This window comes from Silene latifolia, chromosome 10 (assembly GCF_048544455.1).
Source record: "Silene latifolia isolate original U9 population chromosome 10, ASM4854445v1, whole genome shotgun sequence".
In the NCBI taxonomy this organism is placed as follows: domain Eukaryota; kingdom Viridiplantae; phylum Streptophyta; class Magnoliopsida; order Caryophyllales; family Caryophyllaceae; genus Silene; species Silene latifolia.
In genome coordinates this window covers 47,961,826-47,988,029 of record NC_133535.1, presented here as the reverse complement: position 1 = coordinate 47,988,029, position 26,204 = coordinate 47,961,826, and the positions used below count along the sequence as shown (strand labels likewise).

Here is a 26,204-nt window from a genome sequence, read left to right as displayed (position 1 = left end):
CAACTTCTTGCTAGTTGCCCATACCATGGGTATACCGACCACGACCTTCTCTTGAACTTTTGTGGTGGTTTACTTGAGGATGATGCTAGGATGATTAAAGCCGCCACCCAAGGTGGAATTGAATACATGTCGGTCCAAGAAGCAAATGAGTTGATTGAAAGGTTGGTAGGAAGCTCTAGGAATTTTGGGAGGAGAATTAAGAAGTCAAGTGGAACATTCTCTTCAAGGCAAGGTTCCAACCATATGGAGGAGAAAGTTGACTTTCTCACTAATTTGGTGAAGGAACTTACAAAAGGTGGTGGGAGTACTTCTCATGTGAAATTTTGTGGTCTTTGTAATGACCCAACTCATCCCACCGATGGGTGTCCATCTTTGCAAACGGAGGAGGCAATTGAAGCGGTGAAGGCTATTGGTTTTAGGAAGTTTGACCCCTATTCTAACACTTACAATGAAGGTTGGAAATCTCATCCAAATATGGGGTGGGGTGGAAACCAAAATCAAAACCAAAATCAAAACCAAAATCAAAATCAAAAAGGGGCTTCAAACTCTTCATTTCAAAAGCCAAATCAAAACCAAAACCAATCACAAAATTCCTTGGAAGAAATGATGAAGACTCTTACCATGAATCAAATGGCAATGCAACAACAAACCAAGGAATTTCAAACCGCCGTGTACCAACAAAACCGACTCACCGACTCTAGGTTTGTCAACCTTGAGACCCAAGTTGGTCAAATCCTCACTACACTCAATTCTCAACCCAACCAAGGAGGGAGTCTCCCTTCTCACACCATTCCTCCACCGAACAAGGAACAAGCAAAAGCGGTCTCTTTGAGGAATGGTAGAGAGTTGGAAGAGGCACCCAAAGCTCCTAAGAAGACAAGACCACTTCCTATTGTTCATGAAGTGGAGGATGTGATTGAAGATGAAATTGAAGTGGTAGTGGAACAAGGGGAAGCATCTTCACCTCAACAAGTAAGGGTCCATGAACCTCTTCCGGAATATGAGCCACAAGCTCCATTTCCGAGTGCTTTGAATGATACAAGGATAATTGACAAGAAGACTTCAAGCCTTTATGATATCTTTCGTAAAGTGGAGGTAAACATTCCTCTCCTTGATCTTCTTAGTAGTGTACCCAAGCATGCAAAGTTTTTGAAAGAGTTATGCACTACTAAGAGATCCAATAAAGCAAAGAGCATGAAGAAAGTGCGGGCTAGTGAACATGTCTCGGCCATTTTTCAAAAACGGTTGCCACAAAAATGAAGCGACCCGGGCATGTTCACCATCCCTTTTAAGATTGGTGATTTGCAATGCCAACATGCTATGCTAGATTTAGGAGCTTCCATCAATGTCTTGCCCCATTACCTCTATGAATCACTCAAGTTAGGGCCTTTGAAACCGACTCGTACGGTCATTTCATTGGCCGATAGGTCCAACATTTATCCTAAAGGGGTTGCGGAAGACGTCTTGGTGAAGGTGGGGGAAATGTTTTTCCCCGCCGACTTCTATGTAATTGAGATGGAACCCGAGAAAGGCTCCACTCCCATTTTGTTGGGAAGGCCTTTCATGAGGACTTCCAATACCAAAATTGATGTATCTAGTGGTCACCTCACAATGGAATTTGAGGGGGAAAAGATTGAGTATAGCATACATGAGGCTATGAAATACCCATCCGAGACTTCATCTTTGTGTTTTCTTGAAATTTTTGAGCCAATTGTGCAAACCGTGTATGAATTGTGCAAAGTTGATCCATTAAATGTTGCTTTGACTAATGGATTGGTTTGAGAGGATACGGGGTATGCTTTGTCTTGTGATTTGCAGGAAACAATAAAGGACTTAGAGGAAAATCCCCCAATGGAAGAATGGGAAGAAAAGGAAGAAATCCGGAAGACAGCGCAGAACTCGCACCGTGCGAGTTTTGGGGATGAGAAACTCGCACCGTGCGAGTTTGGTCCTGTCCAGGAACTTTTCTTCCTTTCTTCCAAATTGTTAGAAGAGCTACCAAAGGAGAAACTCGTTCCCTCTATTGTCAAGCCTCCTACTGTTGAATTGAAGCCCTTACCAAGCCACTTGAAGTATGCATTTCTAGGAAATGAAGAAACTTTACCGGTGATTATTTCAAGCAAGCTTACTAAGGAGCAAGAAGAGGCTCTCATCCGGGTTCTTAAGCAACACAAGGAAGCAATTGGGTGGACAATGGCCGACATCAAGGGCATTAGTCCCAATTTATGCATGCACCAGATTCTTCTTGAAGATGAAGCAAAGCCCGTCCGACAACCACAAAGGCGTTTGAATCCTCCAATGATGGATGTTGTGAAGAAAGAGGTACTCAAACTCCTTCATGTAGGTATGATCTATCCTATCTCTGATAGTCAATGGGTTAGTCCAACCCAAGTTGTCCCAAAGAAATTCGGGCTAACGGTAGTCGAGAATCATGAAGGTGTTTTGACCCCCACTCGAGTTCAAAATGGGTGGAGGGTATGTATCGACTACCGTAGGCTCAATGCCGTGACCCGAAAAGATCATTTCCCGCTTCCCTTCATGGATCAAATGTTGGAGAGGTTAGCGGGAAAGGCTTTTTATTGCTTTTTGGATGGCTACTCGGGGTATTTTCAAATCCCAATCGCACCCGAGGACCAAACAAAAACAACCTTCACATGCCCCTTTGGAACGTTTGCCTATAGAAAGATGCCCTTTGGTCTTTGCAATGCCCCGGGGACGTTCCAAAGGTGTATGATGAGTATCTTTTCGGATCATGTTGAGGACTTTATTGAGGTATTCATGGACGATTTCACCGTCCATGGTCAATCTTTTGAGGATTGTTTGAGTCATCTTACTTGGGTCTTGAAGAGATGTATTGATACCAACCTCGTTCTCAACCATGAGAAATGTCATTTCATGGTTGATGAAGGAATAGTCTTGGGACATGTTGTTTCCTCTAGGGGAATTGAGGTTGATAAGGCAAAGGTCGATACCATTCGCACCTTGCCTTATCCTACTAATGTGCGTGAAGTGAGGTCTTTCCTAGGTCATGCCGGGTTCTACCGGCGTTTCATTAAGGATTTCTCCAAGATTGCCGCTCCTCTATGCAAGCTACTTCAAAAGGATTGTGAATTTGTCATGAGTGAAGAATGCAAGGGAGCTTTTGATATGCTCAAGGAGAAGCTTATTTCGGCACCTATAATTCAACCTCCCAATTGGAATGAACCGTTTGAGATAATGTCGGATGCAAGCAATTATGCCCTTGGCGCAGTACTTGGCCAAAGGGTAGGAAGAGCACCTCATGTTATTCAATATGCATCGACAATGATGAATGAAGCTCAAAGGAACTATACAACTACCGAGAAAGAATTTCTTGCGGTGGTGTTTGCCTTAGAGAAATTCCGATCTTATATTCTTGGAGACAAGGTCATCATCTTCACGGATCATGCCGCTTTGAGGCACCTTGTCTCAAAGAAAGAATCCAAGCCCCATTTGATGAGATGGGTACTACTCTTGAGTGAGTTTGACGTTGAACTCAAGGACAAGAAAGGCTCCACCAACACGGTGGCGGATCATCTTAGTAGAATCATCCAAGAAGACTCCTTGGTACCACAAAGCTCAATAAAGGAGACCTTCCCGGATGAAGCCCTTCTTGCCTTGATGTCTACCGAACCTTGGTATGCACATATCGTGAATTACTTGGTCTTGGGCAAATTTCCACCGGGTTTGACTCGACATCAAAGAGACAAAATCAAGAGTGATTCCAAGTACTATGTGTGGGATGATCCTTATTTGTGGAAATTTTGTGCCGATCAAGTGATAAGGAGGTGTGTGCCGGACACCGAAATCATGTCAATTCTCCGGTTTAGTCACGAGTATGCTTGTGGCGGGCATTTTGGAGCCAAGAAAACGGCTAGAAAGGTGTTGGAAAGCGGTTTCTTTTGGCCCACATTATTCCGAGATGCTCATGCCATGGTGAAGACATGCGATAGATGCCAAAGAGTTGGTAATATTTCAAAAAGAGGAGAAATGCCCCAAACACCCATGATCTATTGTGAAATATTTAATGTGTGGGGTATTGACTTCATGGGACCATTTCCCGCCTCTTGTGGCAATGTTTATATACTTTTGGCGGTGGACTATGTCTCCAAGTGGGTGGAGGCTAAGGCCACCAAGACCGATGATGCAAAGGTGGTTGGAGAATTCATCAAAACCAACATCTTTTCTCGATTTGGTCTTCCAAAAGCTTTGATAAGCGACCGGGGTACTCACTTTTGCAACAAAGCCATTGGAGCTCTTCTCAAAAAGTATGGGGTACTTCATAAGGTCTCAACCGCCTATCACCCTCAAACCAACGGTCAAGCCGAGGTTTCTAATAGGGAGATTAAGGCTATCCTTGAGAAGACGGTGAATCCCGACCGCAAGGATTGGAGCTTGAGGTTAGATGATGCCTTGTGGGCCTATCGCACGGCTTACAAAACGCCAATCGGGATGTCACCTTACCGCTTACTTTTTGGGAAATCATGTCATCTACCCGTGGAGGTTGAGCATCGAGCCTATTGGGCGGTTAAATCCTTCAATTTGCAATTGGATGAAGCGGGACTTCATAGGAAACTTCAACTACAAGAGTTGGAAGAAATCCGGAATGATGCTTATGAGAATGCATCCATTTACAAGGCAAGAACAAGAGCATGGCATGATAATATGATTTCAAGAAGAGTGTTCCAAGTGGGAGAGAAAGTCTTACTTTTCCAAAATCGACTTAGACTTTTCTCCGGGAAATTGAGGTCTAGGTGGATGGGACCATATGAAGTGGTGAAAGTTTTTCAACATGGAGCAATTGAAATCAAATGCTTGAAATCCGGGAAAGTTTTGAAAGTGAATGGGCAAAGGCTAAAGCATTATCATGAAGGAATTGAAGTGGGTGAAGTGAAAACACTCCATCTTGTTGATCCAATCTACTCAAATTGATGAAAGTGCAACTTTGTCGAGCCATCGACGTTAAATAAACGGCAAAAGTTTGTAAATATTTCTTTCCCTTGCATATTTAAATTCCGCATTGCATTGTTTATATTGCATTTTGCATGTTTAAATTCATTGCATCCTTTACTTCTTGCAAAATAAATTAAATCATTTGCATTTTCATTAATGTTTTTAGCATGTTAGGATGTTTTAATGTGTGTTTTAGTGATAGGATATCAACTCAAGGGTATAGGTGAAGAAAAGGAGGAAGAATGACGGGTAAAAGAATTGGCTAAAGTGGAGAATTAATCAACAAAAAGCTCACTTCCAGCAGAGAAACCGCACGGTGCGAGTTTCCTGGGAGCATAACTCGCACCGTGCGAGTTTTTGTTATATTGCGGATTTCAGCCCCAATTTCGCACGACACTTTCATTTGTTCTTCCCCAATTCTCCTAATATTCTACCTCTTTCATTCATTCATAACCCTAACTCCTAAAATCACTCACCAAAATCCTTCTCAAATCACCCAAATCAATCAATTTACCTTCAAGTTTCATCAACTTTCATCTCCCAACATCGATTTGGGTAAGGTAAATTGCATAAAATCCGAGGAATCATCATCATTTCAAGCTAGGGTTTCGGGTCAATTGAAGAAGTTGAAGATTTGGGGTTGCAAATCGGTTTTAAGGGACGACTTTGAGCAATTTGGGTTAGCATTCTTCACCAAACAACCCAAGCAAGGATCAAAGGGAGGTATAACACCTTATTCTTCTCCTTGTCATTTCTAGTTCACTAAAATTCGAATTGTGTTCTTCAAATTCGAAATTTAGTTGTCTATTTGTGTTGTTATCGTCCTTAAAACAACCCCTTTAACTAGTGAGGTGTTTCTTTTCTAGCAAATAGCTAATTAGCACAACATTTCTTGTAGTGCATATTAGGTGTTTGATCAATTGCCTCACCCAAAATTTTGTCCAAAAATTGTGTTTTTCTGGGATTCTAATTGTTCTATAATGGGAAAAGGAAAAGAAACCGCGGCTTCCTCCTCCAAAGAATCCAAGGGAGCCTCGGATTCTTATGCAAATGAGTATTCGGGTAAAGAGGGCCTCCGAGACACGGCCCTCTCAAATTGGAAAAAGTTTGCCTCGGTGTCTACTGTGGCACAAACCAAGTTCCTTGATGAAAACCTTCTTATCGAGTTGGGAATGCTTCCCATAACTCGTATGCTTTTAGAAAAGGTCGGACTTGAGGCCTATATTCGTGTTGCCGCACCCACCCGAAGGGGTGTTACCTATGAGTTTTTGTCATCGTTGGAAAAGGTTAAATTGGGGAGGGACAAGGTTCCGGGAATCAAATTCCGGGTATGCCGCCTCACCCATACTTTGACTTATGATGAGGTGCGCGAGGCCCTCCATATCATCAAAGCCCCCGTCAAAGAAAAACTTGATAAACCATTGATGAGTGCTTTTTGGAGCGATATTACGGGTGATGTACGTCACGGGAACTCAAAGAATACCACCATCCCCAACCCGGTCCTTCGTCTCCTTAGCCGTCACATAAACACAAATTTCTTGGTCATGACCGAACCAACCAAAATGCAATACCAACAAATTCAATGTCTTTGGTCAATGACCCCGGAAGGGAGGGGAGTGCCGGATTGGGTGGAATTGTTTGTGAGTGGGTGCCTTGAATTGCAAAAAAACCCCAAAGGGACCATTTTTATTGGGGGTATGATCGACTTAATCGTGCAAAAGACGGGTGTGCCATTTCCACCCAATGCTTACCCTCTTGATGGTAGTGGTCTCATAGACTACCATTACTTGAAGCACTCAAAAGTGATTGAGGTGGTTGACAAAGTAACCCCCTTAGTCATTTGGTGCATGGGTGGGCAAAATTCCAAGCATTATATGTATTTACCCCGTTCCTCCGACTTACCACCCTTGGGTTGGGGGAGTGCGAAAGATTTCAACATGCCTCCCGATGATGCTTTTGTGTACCTTTGGGTTGATAGAGCCCAAGTAGTTGAGCCGGAAGAGGATGAGGGAGGAGAGCAACCGCAAGTGGGGGGGGGGGGGGGCTTTGACTTTTGGTGACATGCCTCATGATGCACCATTTGATGAACCCATGCCTAATGCCCCCTTTGATGAGCCACATTTCACTCCTCCCCATATGCCACAACAACAACCTCAATATCCTTTTTCGGGTCCTCAATTCGACTACCCGGCCTTCAACACATGGCAAACCAACATTACCAACCGTGTCTCAAACATTGAATCTACCCTCTCCCAAATACAACTAACGGAGAATGCTCGGTGGGGAATCACCGAAAACCGCTACCACCATTATCAAGAAGATTTGGAAGAGTTGCGTTATACTTCAAATGCAACTTTTGATATGGTGGCCGCGATGAATGCTCAATTCATGCAACAATTCCTCACCCAATACGAAGGGTACAATGCGGCTAAGGTTGAGGAAACAAGAGCCGAAAGGGCTAGAATGAGAAGAAGAAGAGAAGCAAGGAGAACAGAAGGGCCTCCGGACTTTGGAGGTGCCTCAAGCTCACATTCTTGAGTGAGTTTAGATGTGGTGTTTGCCTCACACTTTGGGGACAAAGTGAAGATTTAAGTGTGGGGTGGACATGAGTTGGTATCATGTATATTTTGTAATATATTTCATTTCCATGCATTGTTCTTCATTCAAAAAAAAAAAAAAAAAAAAAGAGAAAAAAAAAGAGAAAAGAAGAAAAAGAAAAACCCGGCTAGGATGAAAACCCGAAAGGGCATCCTAGGCAAAAATGGGAAAGTGGCCGAGGTCGGAGTGAAAACCCGAAATGGCACTCCGGGCAAAATGAAGAAATGAGTGCGAGCCACGAGAGTAGAAGTGAGGAAAATGCTAAACCGAAAACCCGCAAGGGCGGGCGGTTTAGGCAAAATGAGAGATTTAGGCAAAATGAAAAATGATTGAAACTCTCAAGTCTTGTCACATATTTTTACTACTTCCTACATGGTGTTGGTGACATAAGTGGAGGTGTCAAAGAAGGTTGGAAGGGTAGGTTAGAAGTGTGCCGAGGCTAGGAGGGGGATTCGGAGGCTACTTTGTTACTAGTGCTTGGCATACTTGAAGTTTGGAATTGTGTTGACTTGTTCTATGCATTGGTTGGAGAATTGTGTTTGTGAGTTGTTGAGTTGTTGTGAATTGTTAAAGAATGGAGTGTTTGAGGTTACCAAATTGATTGAAGGGAGAGGCTTTAGTGACCATGGTAGCCTTGTATTACCAAGTGGAGTGATAAGGGGGAGTAATAAGGAGGAAGTGTTGAGTTTTGGGAAGGATGTATGGATGGATTGGTGGACTTAGGACCATCTTAGTTGCGGGATGACATAAGGAGGGGGCGTGAGAGAAGAGAGGTTCATATTGGTGGAATTTGGGTCACTCACTCACTTGTTGAAGCTATGAAGAAGAGTGACCATGTGCTTAGAAGAGGGATGATATAAGAAGGAAGAAGTGAGATGAAGAGGGGAATTAGGAGTGCCCATACTTCTTGGCCTAGGTGGTGATTAGACTTATTCTAGTTTGCTCGGGACGAGCAAAGGGCTAAGTGTGGGGTGTTTGATGAGCTCCTATTTCTACTACATTTTGGCACTATTTTGAGCTCATTTGGTAACATTTAGGGGTGGTTTATGACGATTTTTACATTGTTTAACCCATTCCGAGTGCTTTGCCATTTAGCATGGTTCAAGTGAAGATTAGGAAGCCGAAAGATCAAGAGAAATGTCCAAGGAAGAGCCAAGAACAAGCTTGAAGAAATGCACCAAGAAAGCCTTCCAAAGGATCAAAGGAAGAAAGAAAGGAAGACGGACTCCAGCAGAGAAACCGCACGGTGCGAGTTCCCTGTTAAAACTCGCACCGTGCGAGTTTTCTGGGTTTGATGGCGTTTGTTAGCGTTTTTGTTACGGGCCTTCCCTTTTATTAAGCCCACTAATTACTAGGTTACGGGGGATTATAAATACAATGTTTGCAGTTAGGTTAAGGATCTTTTGTTCACTTTAATTAATCAAGGTTGTAATTTGGGAATATTTTCATCTTTTGAATTGGGTTTTAGATCTAATTATGGAGAACTAATCTCCTATCTTAATCCGACTCAAGGCTTAAACTTTGGTTGTAAGATCCTTTAATCCTTCTTTAATTTTAATTATCATTGTTAATCCTTTTGTGTTTATTATTTGAATTTTGGAATCTTTGTTTATATTGAGTAATTAAGTGTGATTTCCTTGTTGCTTAATTAATCAAGTTCCTTAATTTATTGTTGTTGAGATTATTAAGTGTGGTTTCCTTGTAATCTCATCTGTGCAACACCTTGTTATTATGCTAATGAATGTGATTTCTTCTTGGCTTAATTAGCAAGTAAAGGATTAACTTGTAATTGGGCATTAATTGTGATTTCATTGTGTCTAATTACCCCTATTGAATCTCTTGTGCTCATATCTTCTTATTAATTTGTCCAATGTATGTGATTTCTACTTGGTAGAATTGATAAGTTGGGTTATTTGATTAAGTGTGATTTCCTTGTCATTTGGCCATTATTAAGGAGATTTAGAAGATTTATCTTCACAATAGGGTGATAATATATAATTGAAGGATTGATTGAAGGGTTTTGTCAACTAAAGTGCCAAATTTTGAGTCGGGTTAAGTCTTTCTTAATATTGATTAATTTCCATCTTAAACTCTTGATTGTTTACTTGCTTTGCACTCTTGTTTGAATTTGCCTTGCTTTTGTTACCATTAAAACCAAACCAACCCCCCCCCCCCTTTACATAATTGTTGTTACTTCTTTGCAATTGTTCTAATTACCCTTTAAATTTCACTATTGCAAAACCCATCTTCTCTTGGGTTCGACCCCTTGCTTTCTATTTTACAAGTTTATAATTAGTGCTAATTAGTGTGTTTAGTGGTATATAAATTGTTAATTTGGCCGTCTTTTAGTGCGACATTTTAGGCGTGTCAGCCTTCTTCGGCGATTCGCTCTAGGTGTCGTTCCCATTAATGTATGCCATTTGTCGATGTTTGACTGGTTATAGTCAGCATAATGAGATACATCAGGGTCTCTGTAACCTTCCCAAAAAAGGTCGATGGGTAGCATAGGTGCTTCTCTCGTTGGTACACTAACTACAATGCAATCTCATCCAATGAAAATGGTAATTTACGATCCACAAAACATTGTATGGTGGACTTTGACTTGTGCGCCTTAGGGTTAAGTAGGTAAAACATTTCCATGACCTGTTGTCTCCAACGGTATTCTGGGCGATGACACAAATATTCCAGTTGAACAAGGACGCAAACACAAACAAATATTCCCCATCCATCCAATGGTGGGTTCCACAACCGCCATTGTTGGAAAACTCGATCCGTTTCAATGTTTGCTCGTATCTGCTCAAAATATTTGGTGTCACATGTCTATCTTCAAAATATACCTTGTAGATCTCGTTGTCCTCAATCTCCTTTATACACCACTCTCTCATGACTAAGTGGTCACCTTCCTGACCCCGCACAACATGGGATATTACCCGATAGCCACAATGCCATAATCACCGACATCTACCTAACCATCAAAGAAACACCATAGGTCTTCCGGGACCCTCCATTTTTTACTCCAAGTTGACAAAAGTCCCTTAGTGTAGCCACTCTCCAACAGTGAACCTACTGGTCCTTCCTCAAAATCACACAACGTACAATGAACAGATGTCGTCGGAGGTGTAAAAGGTGTCGCTGACTTTCTCCTTTCATGCTCAAATCCCGACTTGTTCCGAGTATTACAACCTCTCGGTCTCCCCTTGGGGTTTTCTCTAACACGAGGTGGTTTAATTTGTTGGAATTTTAGAGTTAACAAGGTTAAAGTTAACACAAATTAATGATATGTTTGTCATTGGAATGTGTGATTGTGTATACTAGAAATGGATGTGTGAGTTGTACACTGCATGTGCATGTGATCATCTGTACTCTTAATAATGTTTGAAGAGTCACGTCATTAGTAATCTTCTACTAATGTGTAGAGGGGAACATTGGTTTAAGAAAGAAACCGGATACATAATTTTGCGGCAAATTGGTAGACATCTGTTTGGCAAAAGTTGTGTCCCTTCACTCCTATTTCTAGTATGAGATATCTATAAATAGACCCATTTTGGTTGTCAAAAACAGAACAACAAAAACTTAAGAAAAGTTAGAGAAAATATTTCTCATCCACACTTACTTCTTACTCTTATAAAATTACTGCAGAATTTTCTAAGTGTGGGTGATAAAATCCTTATACATTATTAGTAAGATCGAATTAACAAAGCAAGTTAATTTGATTGTGCCTTCTATGTATCTCAAAAGTCATATTGTGATACCCGGTTGCTTCTAAGAGGGTCGATATTAGACTTTTAGGAAAGGGTTACTTAACGTGCCTAGAAGGTTATCCGGTTTTATATTTATTTCATTTATTATTTGTACCCTTGTTCTAACAGTCTAAAAGTCTAATATTCGTATTGGAAATAATGGCTTCTACGGTTCGTGAGTTGACTACCAATTTTCAAAAATTGGACAAGTTTGAAGGTGTTGGATTCCGAAGGTGGCAAAAGAAGATGCATTTTCTCCTACAAACTTTGAATGTGGTATATGTTTTAAGTACTCCTAAACCGGTGGAGGAGGAAAATGAGACTAATGAAAATGCCCGTCGAAGGATAAAAGTGGGAGAATGATGATTATATTTGTCGTGGTCACATCTTAAATGGTATGTCCGATACTTTATTTGACATCTATCAACATGTTGAGTTCGCTAAAGAACTTTGGGATTCACTTGAAACAAAATACATGGCCGAAGATGCTTCAAGTAAGAAATTTCTTTTTTAGCAATTTTAATAATTATAAAATGGTTGATAGTAGGCCGGTAATGGAACAATTTCATGATGTTGGACCATATAGTTATATGTTTATGTTTTGATGATGTCAAGAGTGTTTTATATTCTATATACTCGTTGCTCGTAATAGTTTGTTTAGTCCTTTTATATTAGACTTATTAATCGCACGCATTAAAGAATTATGATGGAAGTATACAATAACATATCATGTGATCAAGCCCTCAATCAAGGATCAAGATACTACAAGTTATTAAAGTATTATTCAAGCATTCATGAGAAGATGAAGCTCATTTAAAGATTAATCAAGCTTGAATAATGAAGAAGTCTACATTCGAAGATCTCTTAAGAAGATTAGAATAGTGTAGGTAGTTATCTCGTAATGGTAACGTAAGAATGCACTTCTTAGATTGGTAAAGTTATAGCCTCACAGCTATAACATTGCTTATATAAGAGCTCAATGTTATAGCTCTTCTAATATAACATTGAGATGTGAAGTTTATATAATACACGACAAAAATAGTTTTTAAATGGTTTTTAGAAAACTGTTTTTGTTCTTTTAAATGTTTTTAGTAGAGGTATTTATTTTTACAAGGATGCTTATATTCATATTGAGTGTGGTTTTATTTTAAGCTTATAATCAGTAATTATGTTGAACCAACTTATGAGTTGAGTCATATTACTAATAAGGATTTCTAATACTACACCCCCTAAAACCCTAAATCTAACCTGAGTCAAGCTAGGATTTTCACGAAAAACAAGGCCTATGAGCCGTGTGGACTCTCGTGTAAACCTGATAATATAAGTTAAGTATTTTTAAGATTTTATTCTCTAAAATTATCTTAACATATCTTTTATATTTAGCATGATATGGTTATATATGATAAGATATTATTGTTATGGAAATATCTTATCATATCTTAAGATTTAAGGAAAAGATAATAGGAGAATAATTGATAAAATTATCTCTTAGTTATTCTCTATCATTTCCTAAGATTTTAAGGGTAGAAATAATAAGATATGATTTGTTTTCATATCTTATATTTCGGCCATCTAGGGTTTCGGTGACACCGTGAGTCTTGTTTTCCCTTATTCTATAAATACTCTACACTTTGCAAAATTCAAAGGTAAGACCTTTGAGCATAACTTTGATTTATTTTCAAAAAGCAAAAACCGTATTTTAAAGCAAAAACCGTTTTGTTATTTTTTTGAAAAAGGGTCGTGTGATTTATAACTTGTGCATTCGTTCTTTTGTTATAATTATAAGATAATAATGCTTTATTGATTTCTTACTCGTTCATTAACGTAAACTTTTAGTAGAATCATTAGTGCTTTCTTATTAGCGTAAGTTAGTCACTCGAGTATTTAACGGTACTCACTTGAGTTACAACTAGGGTTAGTTGTACGAGTTGGGTTAGTAAATTTGTAATCCGTAGAAAGGTGCTAAATTTATTAATTGAGAATAGTAGACGTAGGTTTCAAGTTGTGAAACCGAACCACTTCAAAAATCCATGTGTCTCTCTTTCTCTTTCATTTATTTCGTGTTCTTTCAATTCAATCAATTACTTAGTTAAAGTTTGATCAATAAACTTTAAATAAGTAATCAATCCTTACGCTTAAACAAATCGTTTAAAAAGTGGACTAAGTTTTTAATCCTCATATGAAATCAGAACCTCGTGCTCTTGATTCTCTAACCACAAAGAGGCTGATCTGTCTATCTTTATTTATCTTATCGTTTTATATTCCGCTACCTATCACGTGATAAATGGATTCCAAATACCTCAAGTGTCCCGTCTTTAATGAGAAGAATTATGGTTTATGGAAGAACATGATGACTCACTATATGAAGGGTCATGATTGGGAGTGCTGGAGGATTATCTAAAGCGGACCGCATAAAATTTTGGTTGCATCCACTGAAGGCACTACCTACGAGAAAAAGGAAGAGGATTATGTCGAGGCTGACTACAAGAAGGCCGAAAAGAATTCTAAAGCAATAAGCCTATTGCAGAATGACATGACTACTGTAAAATTCGATCGCTTCTCTTCTTGCTCAACGGCCAAGGAAGTATGGGATGGCCTTGAACTAGCTTATGAAGGTACTTCCATTGTTAGGACGCACCGCATAGATTTGTTAATACAGAAATAAGAGTTATTCATTATAGCGCCAAATGGGTCCTTGGATAGTATGTCCACACGTTTTTCAAGCATCATAAACGAATTGAAAAACCTAGGAAGAAAAATTGATACCGAGGACATTGTAAGAAAGATTCTTAGGAGCCTAACTAAAAAGTGGCGCGCCAAGGTCACTGCAATGGAGGAATCAATAGATCTTGCGAGCATATTCTATCAAGAACTCATTGGTGCCCTCATGGGCCATGAACTCACTCTAAATGTTGATGAAGCAGAACCGAGTAGAGGTAAAAATATGGCCTTGAAAAGCGAGGATGTCAGCTCCGACATATAAGATGAGACCGTATTGTTTGCTCGTCGTTCTAAAAATATCGAATCTGTCGAAACAAGCAAACAAAGTCTACTACTAATAACAACAAGTCTTTCAATAGGAAAGCAACAGAGTCTAAATTGTCATTTTCCAACAAAGGTTGCTTCAAGTCTGGAGAATCTGATCATATGATCAAGGATTGTCCCACATGGGAGAAAATTAAAGACAAGACAAAACGTGAGAAGATAAAGAAGGAGTTCAAGCGAGTAATAATGGCTTCGTGTTGGGGAGATCTTGATTGATGCCTGTGTTTTATATAGGTTTTTACCTCATTTTTACACGCATTTCTGTACTATTTTACGTAGCTTCTAGCTACAAAACCCCCGAATAGTCTACTTTGGTTTGCTTTGTGTAAATTGCAGGTTCAGACTGAAAAGAAGATAAATCGAGCCTAAACTCTTCCCATTCGCATGCATTTATGGAGAACAAGGAATAGGAGCTTGGAACCTATCACTTTGAAGACGCGTGAGCTGATTTCGGAAGGTGTCATAGTGCCTAACGTGCCAAGATAGCTCGATCGACCACTTTTTTAGTCGATCGAATGCTTTATATCATGAAGATCACACGATCGAGCATAAATATTACTCGATCGAGAAGGCATTATAAGGAGTTACTCGATCGAGTGGTTTATTTCCACTCGATCGAAGGGTTTACTGCATAGTTACTCGATCGAGCGGTTTTATTCCACTCGATCGAGTGGTTTGTCCCTGTAATTATGATTTTCCGCCTATTTTCGTATGGGCTTTTGTAATTAGGTTTGGATTAGGTTTAGGAAGACAAATTCGTGTGATATATCACACAGTAGACTGCGTAACTCTTCGACACTTCATCTTGCTCACTGCTTCTCTTTCCTTTACTCTATTCTACTCTAGAACTTGGATTCGGATTTGTAATCGATACTATACTTCCCTTTAATTCTTTATCATAATCGTTATTTATCTTATTGCTATTATTTTCTCTCTTCTCTTATTTTGCAATTGCTCTACTCGGATTTCTCTTGTTTATTAAAACCATGTTTAATTCGTATTATCTATGCATTGTTGTTGTTGATTCAATAATGGTACGTAGCTAATTCCCCTTTGCTAAGACTAGGGAATCCATGATTATGAAGGGATAGTAATTGAATTATTAGGTTAATGCTTGTGTAGTCTTTGTTGTTAATCGCTTCTATTAATTGTTTTTGTCTAATTGAGTCGATGCAATTAGGCATTTAATCTTAGTAAATCTTGACCTGGACCGAAATGTTGGAAGGGGTGAGACTCGTAGCGAACATTAGGGCATTGTAGTGAGGGCGGAAGCTAAGCTATTTGTGCTTTAGAGCGAATTGAGGCCGGAAGGAGATTTTCACTACCCCATAGACCATATTTGCATTGACCTGAGACCTAGATTGCTTGACTGAATGATCATGGTGAACCGACTGTCTTAGCTTCTTCTTCCTTATTTGCTTAATCTTTATTCTCTTGCCTTTTTCTCTTTAGTTTAGAACAACCAAATCAAAACCCCCAAATTGGTTACCGTGACGAACTTAGTTAAAGCTGACATTTTCCCATCTCCCTGTGGAGATCGACCCGACTTCTCTAGCTATATTAGTTAGAGCCAGTTGGTTATATTTGATAGGTATACGACTGCCCTGTCAAATTTTGGCGCCGTTGCCGGGGAGGTGGCGCAATTTTGTTGCTTTATTTAAGTTTGTCTTTCGTCTCAAGGAACTTATTCCTTGAGACTGATCTCATTTTTTGCAAAGTTTTTGATTAGTTTCAGGATATCTGTTCTAGGAAGAGAACATTGTCATACCTGCCCAGCCTGTAAATTCTATCTGCCAGGATGCCGAATATAGCCAGCCATTCAGAGCCTAACGTGGATTCCCTTCCAAAAGGTTTCTTACTACCCACTAATGAATCGGGAACTTTTGGAATCCACCCATCTTACATACAGCTGGTCGAGAGAAATCTCTTCAGGGGGGTACCTGAAGAAGATCCGTGCACGCACATAGAGCTATTTACGGAGTATTGCTCCACCATTCCTCTTGTTGCTGGGGTGACACAAGACAGAGTAAAGGGAGTTCTCTTTCCCTTCTCTTTAGCTGATGATGCCCAAGAATGATTGAGGGATTTAGACAGGGAAGCAGCCGGTGTAGCTGACTGGAGTTCCCTTTCCTTAGCCTTTTACAGGCGATATTTCCCACCACAGCGCACTAATGCGTTGAGAGCTCGGATTACTGCATTTGAGCAATTGCCCACCGAAGACTTGGATGGGGCTTGGACTAGGTTCAAGAAGCTCGTCCGTTTCGTGCCTCATCACGGTTTCAAGCGCTGGTTCCTATGTACCCAATTCTAAAACGGGTTATATCGAAACCAGAGAGCTATCCTTGATAGTGTAGCTAAGGGGAGATTCATGAAAAATGTGGAGGATGATCAAGGGTGGCATCTTATTGAGGAGATGGCCATCCATGTTGTCGAATATGGAAATCCCCGAGGAAGTGGGCCCGTTAACGAGTTGGTAGCAGCTGAAGTGGAGAGTCCTAGCAAAAGTCTAGGTAATGTGAAGATGACGGAGGCTATGGGTGAGCATGCACAAGTTTGTGCGATTACTAAGCATGTGGAGATATGCGGTAGATGCGGCATGGAGGGGCATGACCCCATTGGTTGTATGGCGAGAATAGAGCGCGTCATTGCTTACCAGAAATACAAGCAAGGAGTTCCTTTTTCTCAATTATATGAAGAAATGACAAATATTTATACTCCTTCTACGCCAATGCCGCAGCCAGACCCCCCTTTTACAAATGGGGAGATTGCCGAACTGAAATCCTTGGTTTTGAACTTAACACAACAGTTTGGGGAGAAATGCAACAAGGATGATACTGTTATCGTGGAGTTAAGAGAACAAGTCGCGCAGTTAACACTCGCGAAAGACCAAGCTAACCATCCAACGATGTGTGACCCAGTCAACGCCATCAATCTCCGAAGTGGCCGTTCTTATGAGGAGCCAAAAATGCAAAAGACGGGGTTGTGACAGCTGATAATGCCCCGGAAGAAGAGCTAGACAAGTTTACGGACGATATCCCTGGTGTATATTGTCCAGCCACTCGATCGAGTGAAAATACTACTCGATCGAGTGAAATATCTAATCCAGATGATCGATCGAGTGAAAAAAGTGGTCGATCGAGTGATGCCCAAATGAGAGATGGTCGATCGAGTATATATTCCTCTCGATCGAGTGATCTGGCAGAAGAAGTCACTCGATCGAGTGAAAATTGTGGTCGATCGAGTGAGCCTGATATACAAGAGCTCGATCGAGTGACTCAAACAACTCGATCGAGTAGTTCTAAAGATAAATTCACTCGATCGAGTGAGGAAAGTGCTCGATCGAGTGCCAGAACCAGCGGAGACCCTATTTTATCATCTAATTCCGCTACCGTGTCATCTTCCCCTGCTGTGAAGACGTCACGCACTGATAAAGATAAAGAGAAAGTCGGGCCCACTCATTGCTACCAGAGTACCCTTTCCAGGTCGTCTGAAGGACTCAAAGGTTGAGCGACAGTACGGTAAGTTTGTGGACGTTATCAAGAACCTCCGGGTAACTGTCCCTTTTACCGAACTTATTACCCAGGTACCTACTTACGCTAAATTCATGAAATATATTGTGACGCGTTAGAGAGAGCTAAGTGAATTTGAGACCGTTTCATTTTTGGAAGAGTCTAGTAATTTACTTTTAAATAAGGCTCCACCTAAAATGAAGGACCCGGGTAGCTTCTCTATTACATGTATTATAGGCAATGAGGTAATTGATAAGGCTTTTTGTGATTTAGGAGCCAGTGTCAGTGTCATGCCCCTATCTATCTGCAAGAAATTGAATATGGGTCACCTTAAGTTGACTAACATTACCCTACAGATGGCTGATAGATCTGTTAGGCGACCCTTGGGTGTCTTAAAGGAGGTGCCTGTGAAAATAGGCAAGCTCTTTATACCAGTAGATTTTATTGTTCTAGACATAGCTGAGGACACCCGGACCCCAATTATATTAGGAAGACCGTTCCTCTGTACAGCTGGGGCCATTATTGATGTCAAACAAGGGCGTTTGACTCTTGCAGTAGGGGATGATGCGATCACTTTTAGTCTGCCTAGTACTTTGACTCGGCCAATGATAGAGGACATATGTTATTCTGTTGATATTATTGACGAGTCTATCTATGACTTCTGGTCGGGTTCTTTTATAAAGGACCCACTAGAGGCTCTTATGCTTTTGGATGAGTGTGTAGATAACCCAGATGACGATGACGCTGTGTTGGATTTGCTTAAAGATGATTTAGATGAGCGTGAACTCACCGACGCTGTGGGAGAGCAAGTGGAACAGATGATCAGTACCTTTTGCTCCATTAAGGTAAAGGTGCCTGAACGTAAGCCTCTTCCCTCTTATCTAAAATATGTTTTCTTAGACGATACTGAGCAATATCGAGTCATTATTAGTGCTAAGCTTGATAATGATCAGCTGACTTCCTTGTTAGCTGTGCTTAAGAAAAACAGGAAAGCTTTGGGTTATTCTTTGGACGATATCAAGGGGATTAGTCCCGATATTTGTATGCACAGGATACAGCTGGAGGAAGATCACAAACCTTGCGAGACGGGGTGTGGCCGGCTGAATCGAAGATGCAAGATGTTGTGATGGCCGAGGTAATGAAGTCGCTCGACGCAGGTATTATCTATTCTGTTGGTCATTCTAAGTGGGTGAGTCCAGTGCAGGTGGTCCCTAAGAAAGGAGGGACTACCGTGGTTAGGAATGACAAAAATGAGTTAATACCCACTAGAGTAGTGACTGGTTGGCGGATGTGTATAGATTACAGACAGCTGAATGCCGCCACCAAGAAAGATCACTTTCCCCTTCCTTTTATTGATCAGATGGTAGAAAGGTTAGCTTCTCATAAGTTTTTATGCTATTTAGACGGGTATTCAAGGTTCTTTCAGATCCCTATTCACCCAGATGATCAAGCTAAGACTACTTTTACTTGTCCTCAGGGCGTGTTTGCTTATCGCAGGATGCCTTTTGGTTTATGTAATGCCCCTACCACCTTCCAAAGGTGCATGAAGGGGATATTTTCAGAGTATATTGAGTCTATTATGGAAGTTTTTATGGACGATTTTAGTGTGTATGGAAGTGATTTTTCTAACTGTCTGTCTAACCTTGATAAAGTGTTGCAGCGCTGCATTGAGGTTAATCTCGTGCTTAACTGGGAGAAGTGCCATTTCATAGTCAACGAGGGAGTTTTCTTAGGGCACTTGGTTTGTGATAGGGGAATAGAAGTTGATAAAGCAAATGTGGAAGTGATTCAGCAATTACCTCCTCCTGTTAATGTTAAAGGAGTGAGAAGTTTCCTTGGTCACGCCGGCTTTTATCGCCGATTTATCAAGGATTTCTCAAAAATTGCTAAACCACTTACACATCTGCTACTTAAGGATGCCTCTTTTGTATTTACTGACGACTGCCTTTCTGCTTTTAACAGGTTAAAGCAAGCTTTGGTATCTGCGCCGATCATACAGCCTCCTGACTGGGATTTGCCGTTCGAGATAATGTGTGATGCCGGTGACTATTCACTAGGAGCGGTGCTAGGCCAAAGAAAATACAAAGCTTTAAATGCAATCTACTATACGTGCCGAACTCTGGATGAGGCTCAAGTGAAGTACACCACCACTGAAAAGGAGCTGCTAGCTGTAGTTTATGCCTTAGTGATATTTCGTTCTTATTTGATTGGGTCAGAAGTTACTATTTTTACTGACCATGCAGCTCTGAGGCACCTCCTTGCTAAGAAGGAGGTGAAACCACGGCTATTGAGATGGATACTCCTTCAGGAGTTTGATTTGCAGATAAAAGATAAGAAAGGAGCTGAGAACGTTGTAGTTGATCATCTGTCGCGACAAGAGGGGGAAGATTCTTTACCTATTGATGAGTCTTTTCCTGATGATTCTTTATTTGCTGTATTATCTTCTATTGTTAACCAAGAACCTTGGTATGCAGATATAGCTAACTACATTGTCAGTGGCAAGCTGCCGCCTGACCTTTCTCATCAGCAGAGGAAGCGTTTTCTGTATAACGCTAAGCAGTATTTTTGGGATGATCCTTATTTGTTTAAGGAATGTGCAGACGGTCTCTACAGACAATGCATTCCGCAGTGGGAGACCAAAGTAGTCCTGGAAGGCTGTCACTCCTCTCCCTATGGTGGTCACCACGGTCCATCGTGCACCGTGGCTAAGGTACTTCAGTCTGGTTTTACTGGCCTTCTTTGTTTGCTGATGCTAAGGCTTTTGTTTCAGCTTGTGATGCCTGCCAACGATCAGGGAACATTTCAAAGAGACATGATATGCCAAAAAATGTTATCTTAGAGGTTGAGGTTTTCGATGTCTGGGGCATTGATTTCCAAGGACCGTTCCCGTCTAGTAAAGGTAACAAGTATATTTTAGTAGCTGTCGATTATGTATCGAAGTGGGTTGAGGCAATTGCCTCACCCCATTGTGATGCCAAGACCGTGATTAAAATGTTCAAAACGGTCATATTTCCTCGATTTGGTGTCCCTAGGGTCGTCATTAGCGATGGGGTAATGCACTTTAAAGAAAAGAAACTAACTTCCATTTTGTCTAAGGTTGGTGTTCAACACCGGCGTGGTTTGGGGTATCATCCCCAAACTAGTGGTCAGGTTGAGGTCTCTAATCGCGAGATTAAAGAGATCTTGTCTAAGGTATTTTCTAAATCACGGAAGGACTGGAGTCTTAAATTAGAAAACACGTTATGGGCTTACAGAACTGCCTTTAAGACACCGATCGGTGCATCACCTTATCGCTTAGTTTATGGGAAATCATGTCATCTACCTGTTGAGTTGGAATGTAATGCTTGGTGGGCAATCCGTGAGCTTAACTTTGATCTTAAGTTGTGTGGTCAGAATCGTCTTTTGCAGCTAGATGAATTGGAAGAATTTAGGCTTAATGCCTATAATAGCTCGCGCATTTACAAGGAAAAGACGAAGAGATGGCATGACAAAAGAATTCTACCTTGGGAATTTCATGTCGGGTAGAAGGTGTTGCTGTTTAATGCCCGACTGCGATTATTTCCTGGCAAGCTGAAGTCCAGGTGGAGTGGTCCTTATATGGTGACAGCTGTTACTAAATTTGGATCCGTCGAGCTCGAAAGTCCTGAAGGAAATCGGTTCAAGGTGAATGGGCAATATGTGAAGCATTATCACGAAGCAAATGAAGCAGACAATCGTGTTGAAGTCTTGTACTTTGACGAGCTTGACGCGCCAGTTAATTGATGCCAGAAAGGTCATGCGGGACCTCATAAACCTGCGCTTTCCAGGAGGCAACCCGGACTGTTTTATTGTTTTTTTGTTGAACTATTTCTTTGCCTTTAGCTTTTTGTTGAACTTTAGACACCAAACTATGCTTTCTCTACATTCCCTATGCTTCTTTTACGTGTTTTGCAGGTGCAGTTACTCGATCGAGAGGTTTTTCAACTCGATCGAGCACTTTTGCCAAGAGATTCTCTCGATCGAGTAATATTTCTACTCGATCGACAAGCTGTAATATCACGTTCATTCGATCGAGTGATATATTTACTCGATCGAGTATTATTGACACCAAATTACTCGATCGATCCATTCTAAGTTGCTCGATCGAGCTGTTTCGTCTTCCAGCTGCTAGTTTTCATCTGTTGAGCTGCTGTGTGACTACCTATGACCTCCCATGTTCATGGTCGGTTTGGGGAGGTCCATCTTCATGACGTGTTGTAAGTCTTCCGACTCCAGTTATCCTTTTCTCCTTAGTTTGCATTTCTTTCCCTATTTTTGGTACAATGAGGGCATTGTACGGTTTGGTTTGGGGAGGTATGCATCCATATCTGTGTCTACATGTTTTCTTGCATTTTCGTTTGCACGTTTATTTATTTCTGCATCCATTGTCGTTTTTATATTAAAAAAAAATCAAAAATTTTCACGTTTAATTTGAGTCGGAACGTTTGAACTTTGACCATACTTTGAATCTTTACCTTTGCCTTGCATATTCTTGACATAAGTTGGCATGATAATGTGCATAATCTACGAGTTTTTGTTTCTCTCTTATCTAAACGAAAAGACTTGACTCATATATTGGCAAGCTACTATACATTCTGAGGTTAGGGCTTTATGAACTGGTGACATTCATGACCGGTTTCATTTAGGATGTGAGTAGTACTCTCTGTAAGGCATGTAACATCAATTTGCATAAGCATGAATCTAGTCTTCTTAATACCTGTATGCATTCGGTCTGTGGATGGTGACACATGTTAGGAGAGGCAGTTCCCTTTATTTCATTCTACCCATGAGCCTCACATAGCCAAATTGCCTTTTTGTCCTATTAGCTACATTCTATAATTTTGTCTACCCTAGCCGAGCTAGTGATGTGTAGCTGTTTGGAATGCTTTACTGCAGTTTGGTTATATATCTGATTTCAGAAGTTGGTGGAAGAATCGAAGGGAATGGAAAGAAATAAAATGATGTGAAAAAGAAAAAAATGAATGAAAATGAAAAAAAAAAAAAAAAAAAAAAAAGAATTGAAGAAGAAAAATGAATGGAAAGAAAGAAAAATCATATGCGAAAAATGAAAAATTGTATAGATGATTTTCGCTCTCATGTCTTATTTATATTTTATGGGGAGTTGACAAGTTTATGGTGTTTTGTGAGTTGAGTGCATCGAATTTGCACCGTTCTGTATTGCTATATTGAGTACGGAGTTGGGATGCAGTTGATAATTTGGATCCGTGTTGCTAGTTTGGCTATTAACTCCACATTTCTAAATTCGTCTTAGCCCCTTCTTACCCATTACCTCACTTACCCAAATGTAAGCCCTCGGCATGTGTCTTGGTCATTAGTTTGGTTTGAATGCATATGTACCGTTGTAGAGACTTTATTCATGTTAACTGCACGCATGTTCTTATAGGTCGAGTTAGGTGAGTGTCTATACTTCTTTCTATCCTTCACTTATATACTCACCCTGTGCCTAAATTTGAGTGATGAGAGACCCGTGAGAGTCCGATATCTTTGAGTCTTGCAAGGTCGACGGTTCAGTAAAGTTTGAGACATTGCTTTAATTCTTATGCACTTATCATTTGCCACTTTGTTAGTTGTTGCATTAAACTGGCTTTGGCGGACGATTTGTAGCTAATGCGTTGGTCCCGTTCCACTGTTTATTTTTAGTTGCATTCATAGTTTGCTTGGGGACAAGCAAAGGTTTGGTTTGGGGAGATTTGATGCGTGTGTTTTATATAAGGTTTTTACCTCATTTTTACACGCATTTCTGTACTATTTTACGTAGCTTCTAGCTACAAATACCCCCGAATAGTCTACTTTGGTTTGCTTTGTGTAAATTGCAGGTTCAGACCGAAAAGAAGATAAATCAAGCCTAAACTCGTCCCATTCGCATGCATTTATGGAGAACAAGGAATCGGAGCTTGGAACCTATCACTTTGAAGACGCGTGAGTTGATTTCGGAAGGTGTCATAGTGCCTAACGTGCCAAGATAGCTCGATCGACCATTTTTGTAGTCGATCGAATGCTTTATATCATGAAGATCACACGATCGAGCATAAATATTACTCGATCGAGAAGGCATTATAAGGAGTTACTCGATCGAGTGGTTTATTTCCACTCGATCGAAGGGTTTACTGCATAGTTACTCGATCGAGCGGTTTTATTCCACTCAATCGAGTGGTTTGTCCCTGTAATTATGATTTTCTGCCTATTTTCGTATGGGCTTTTGTAATTAGGTTTGGATTAGGTTTAGGAAGACAATTTCGTGTGATATATCACACAGTAGACTGCGTAACTCTTCGACACTTCATCTTGCTCACTGCTTCCCTTTCCTTTACTCTATTCTACTCTAGAACTTGGATTCGGATTTGTAATCGGTACTATACTTCCCTTTAATTCTTTATCATAATCTTTATTTATCTTATTGCTATTATTTTCTCTCTTCTCTTATTTTGCAATTACTCTACTCGGATTTCTCTTGTTTATTAATACATGTTTAATTCGTATTATCTATGCATTGTTGTTGTTGATTCAATGATGGTACGTAGCTAATTCCCCTTTGCTAAGACTAGGGAATCCATGATTATGAAGGGATAGTAATTGAATTATTAGGTTAATGCTTGTGTAGTCTTTGTTGTTAATCGCTTCTATTAATTGTTTTTGTCTAATTGAGTCGACGCAATTAGGCATTTAATCTTAGTAAATGTTGACCTGGACCGAAAGGTTGGAAGGGGTGAGACTCGTAGCGAACATTAGGGCATTGTAGTGAGGGCGGAAGCTAAGCTATTTGTGCTTTAGGGCGAATTGAGACCGGAAGGAGATTTTCACTGCCCCATTGACCATATTTGCATTGACGTGAGACCTAGATTGCTTGACTAAATGATCATGGGGAACCGACTGTCTTAGCTTCTTCTTCCTTATTTGCTTAATCTTTATTCTCTTGCCTTTTTCTCTTTAGTTTAGAACAACCAAATCAAAACCCCCAAATTGGTTATCGTGACGAACTTAGTTAAAGCTGACATTTTCCCATCTCCCTGTGGAGATCGACCCGACTTCCCTAGCTATATTAGTTAGAGCCAACTGGTTATATTTGATAGGTATACGACTGCTCTGTCATTGACTCAGAAGATGATGAAGGATCTGAAGATGACGAAGTAGCAAATCTTTGTCTTAGCAGCGTCAGTCTTGACCTAATTTCTGACAGCGACGATGATAGCACGGATTCTCACTCAAATTACTGCTTTCTAGGAGAATCAGATAAAGATGACATGATGAGGTTAGTTATCTTGAACTCAAAAAGCGTGTTAAGAAACTATCTAGAAATACCCTAATCGAATTCTTTGAGCAATCCCTCGACAAATGTCATGAACAGAATATGGAACTATAGGATCTAAAAGAACAGATTCTTGATATTGCTGAGGAGAATCATATTCTAAAGGCAAAAGCTAAGAAGTTGAAATCTAAAGTTACAGCTGATAAAGCTACAACATTAGATACTACTAATGCTGAGAAAAAGGAACTAGAGTCGAAAGTTATAGCTAATGAAGCTATAACTTCAGATCTAAAGCTTAATATTAATCACCTTCAAGTCAAAGTTATAGCTAATGAAGCTATAACTTTAGAACTTAGAAAGGCCAATGAATTCTTAGAGTCTAAAGTCACGGCTGATGAAGCTGTGATTTTACATCAAAAGAAAGAAATAGATTCTCTCACAAAGCAATTGAATGAATCTAAAACTGAGATGATCAATGTTAAGAGACAACATTCAGATGTTGTATTTATTCTTAACAAAAGGTTCCAAGACTTTCGTGACAATTACAAAAAGGATAATAATGTAGATCACACGAAATGTCTTGAAGAAATTAAAACCCTAAAGGACTTACTCCTACACGCAAGGAAAGTCCATGACAAATGGGAAGGTAGCACCAAAGTCCTAAACTTCCTAACCGAACAATCTGACAATAATATGAAGATGGGTTTAGGACATGAGTGCTACAGCCGTAGAGATCATTCTAAATGCAAATCAACACTTTCTGATCATGATTTCAGAAAAAGAAAATATGCTGATCTTCCTGAATACTTAATTTGCAATTATTATGGTCATATGGGTCACATCCAAGACAATTGTGTCAAACGTGTACAAGATATACGAAAGAATACTGAAATTGTTAAAACGGTTGACGCAGTAGTTGAGGATGATGAATCCCCTATAGATGAATCTAACGAAGAAAGAAATAACAACTTTCGCTGGTTCTACGACATGGCCTTTGACTACACTAAAAGGCCTAGTACCTCACAAACTCCTTGTCAACCTAAACACAAGGAGACT

General features: G+C 40.2%; 1 protein-coding gene across 1 annotated transcript; it reads left to right on the top strand.

Annotated features, from left to right (window-relative positions):
• The first annotated feature begins 630 nt into the window (after window positions 1–630).
• LOC141607548 (uncharacterized) lies at window positions 631–4,950 on the top strand. The gene is made up of 5 exons (XM_074426902.1): window positions 631–1,213; window positions 1,328–1,776; window positions 1,819–2,437; window positions 3,251–4,418; window positions 4,590–4,950. Exons 1-5 carry the CDS (start codon window positions 631–633, stop codon window positions 4,948–4,950), a joined length of 3,180 nt encoding a protein of 1,059 aa, XP_074283003.1.
• Window positions 4,951–26,204: the final 21,254 nt, after the last annotated feature.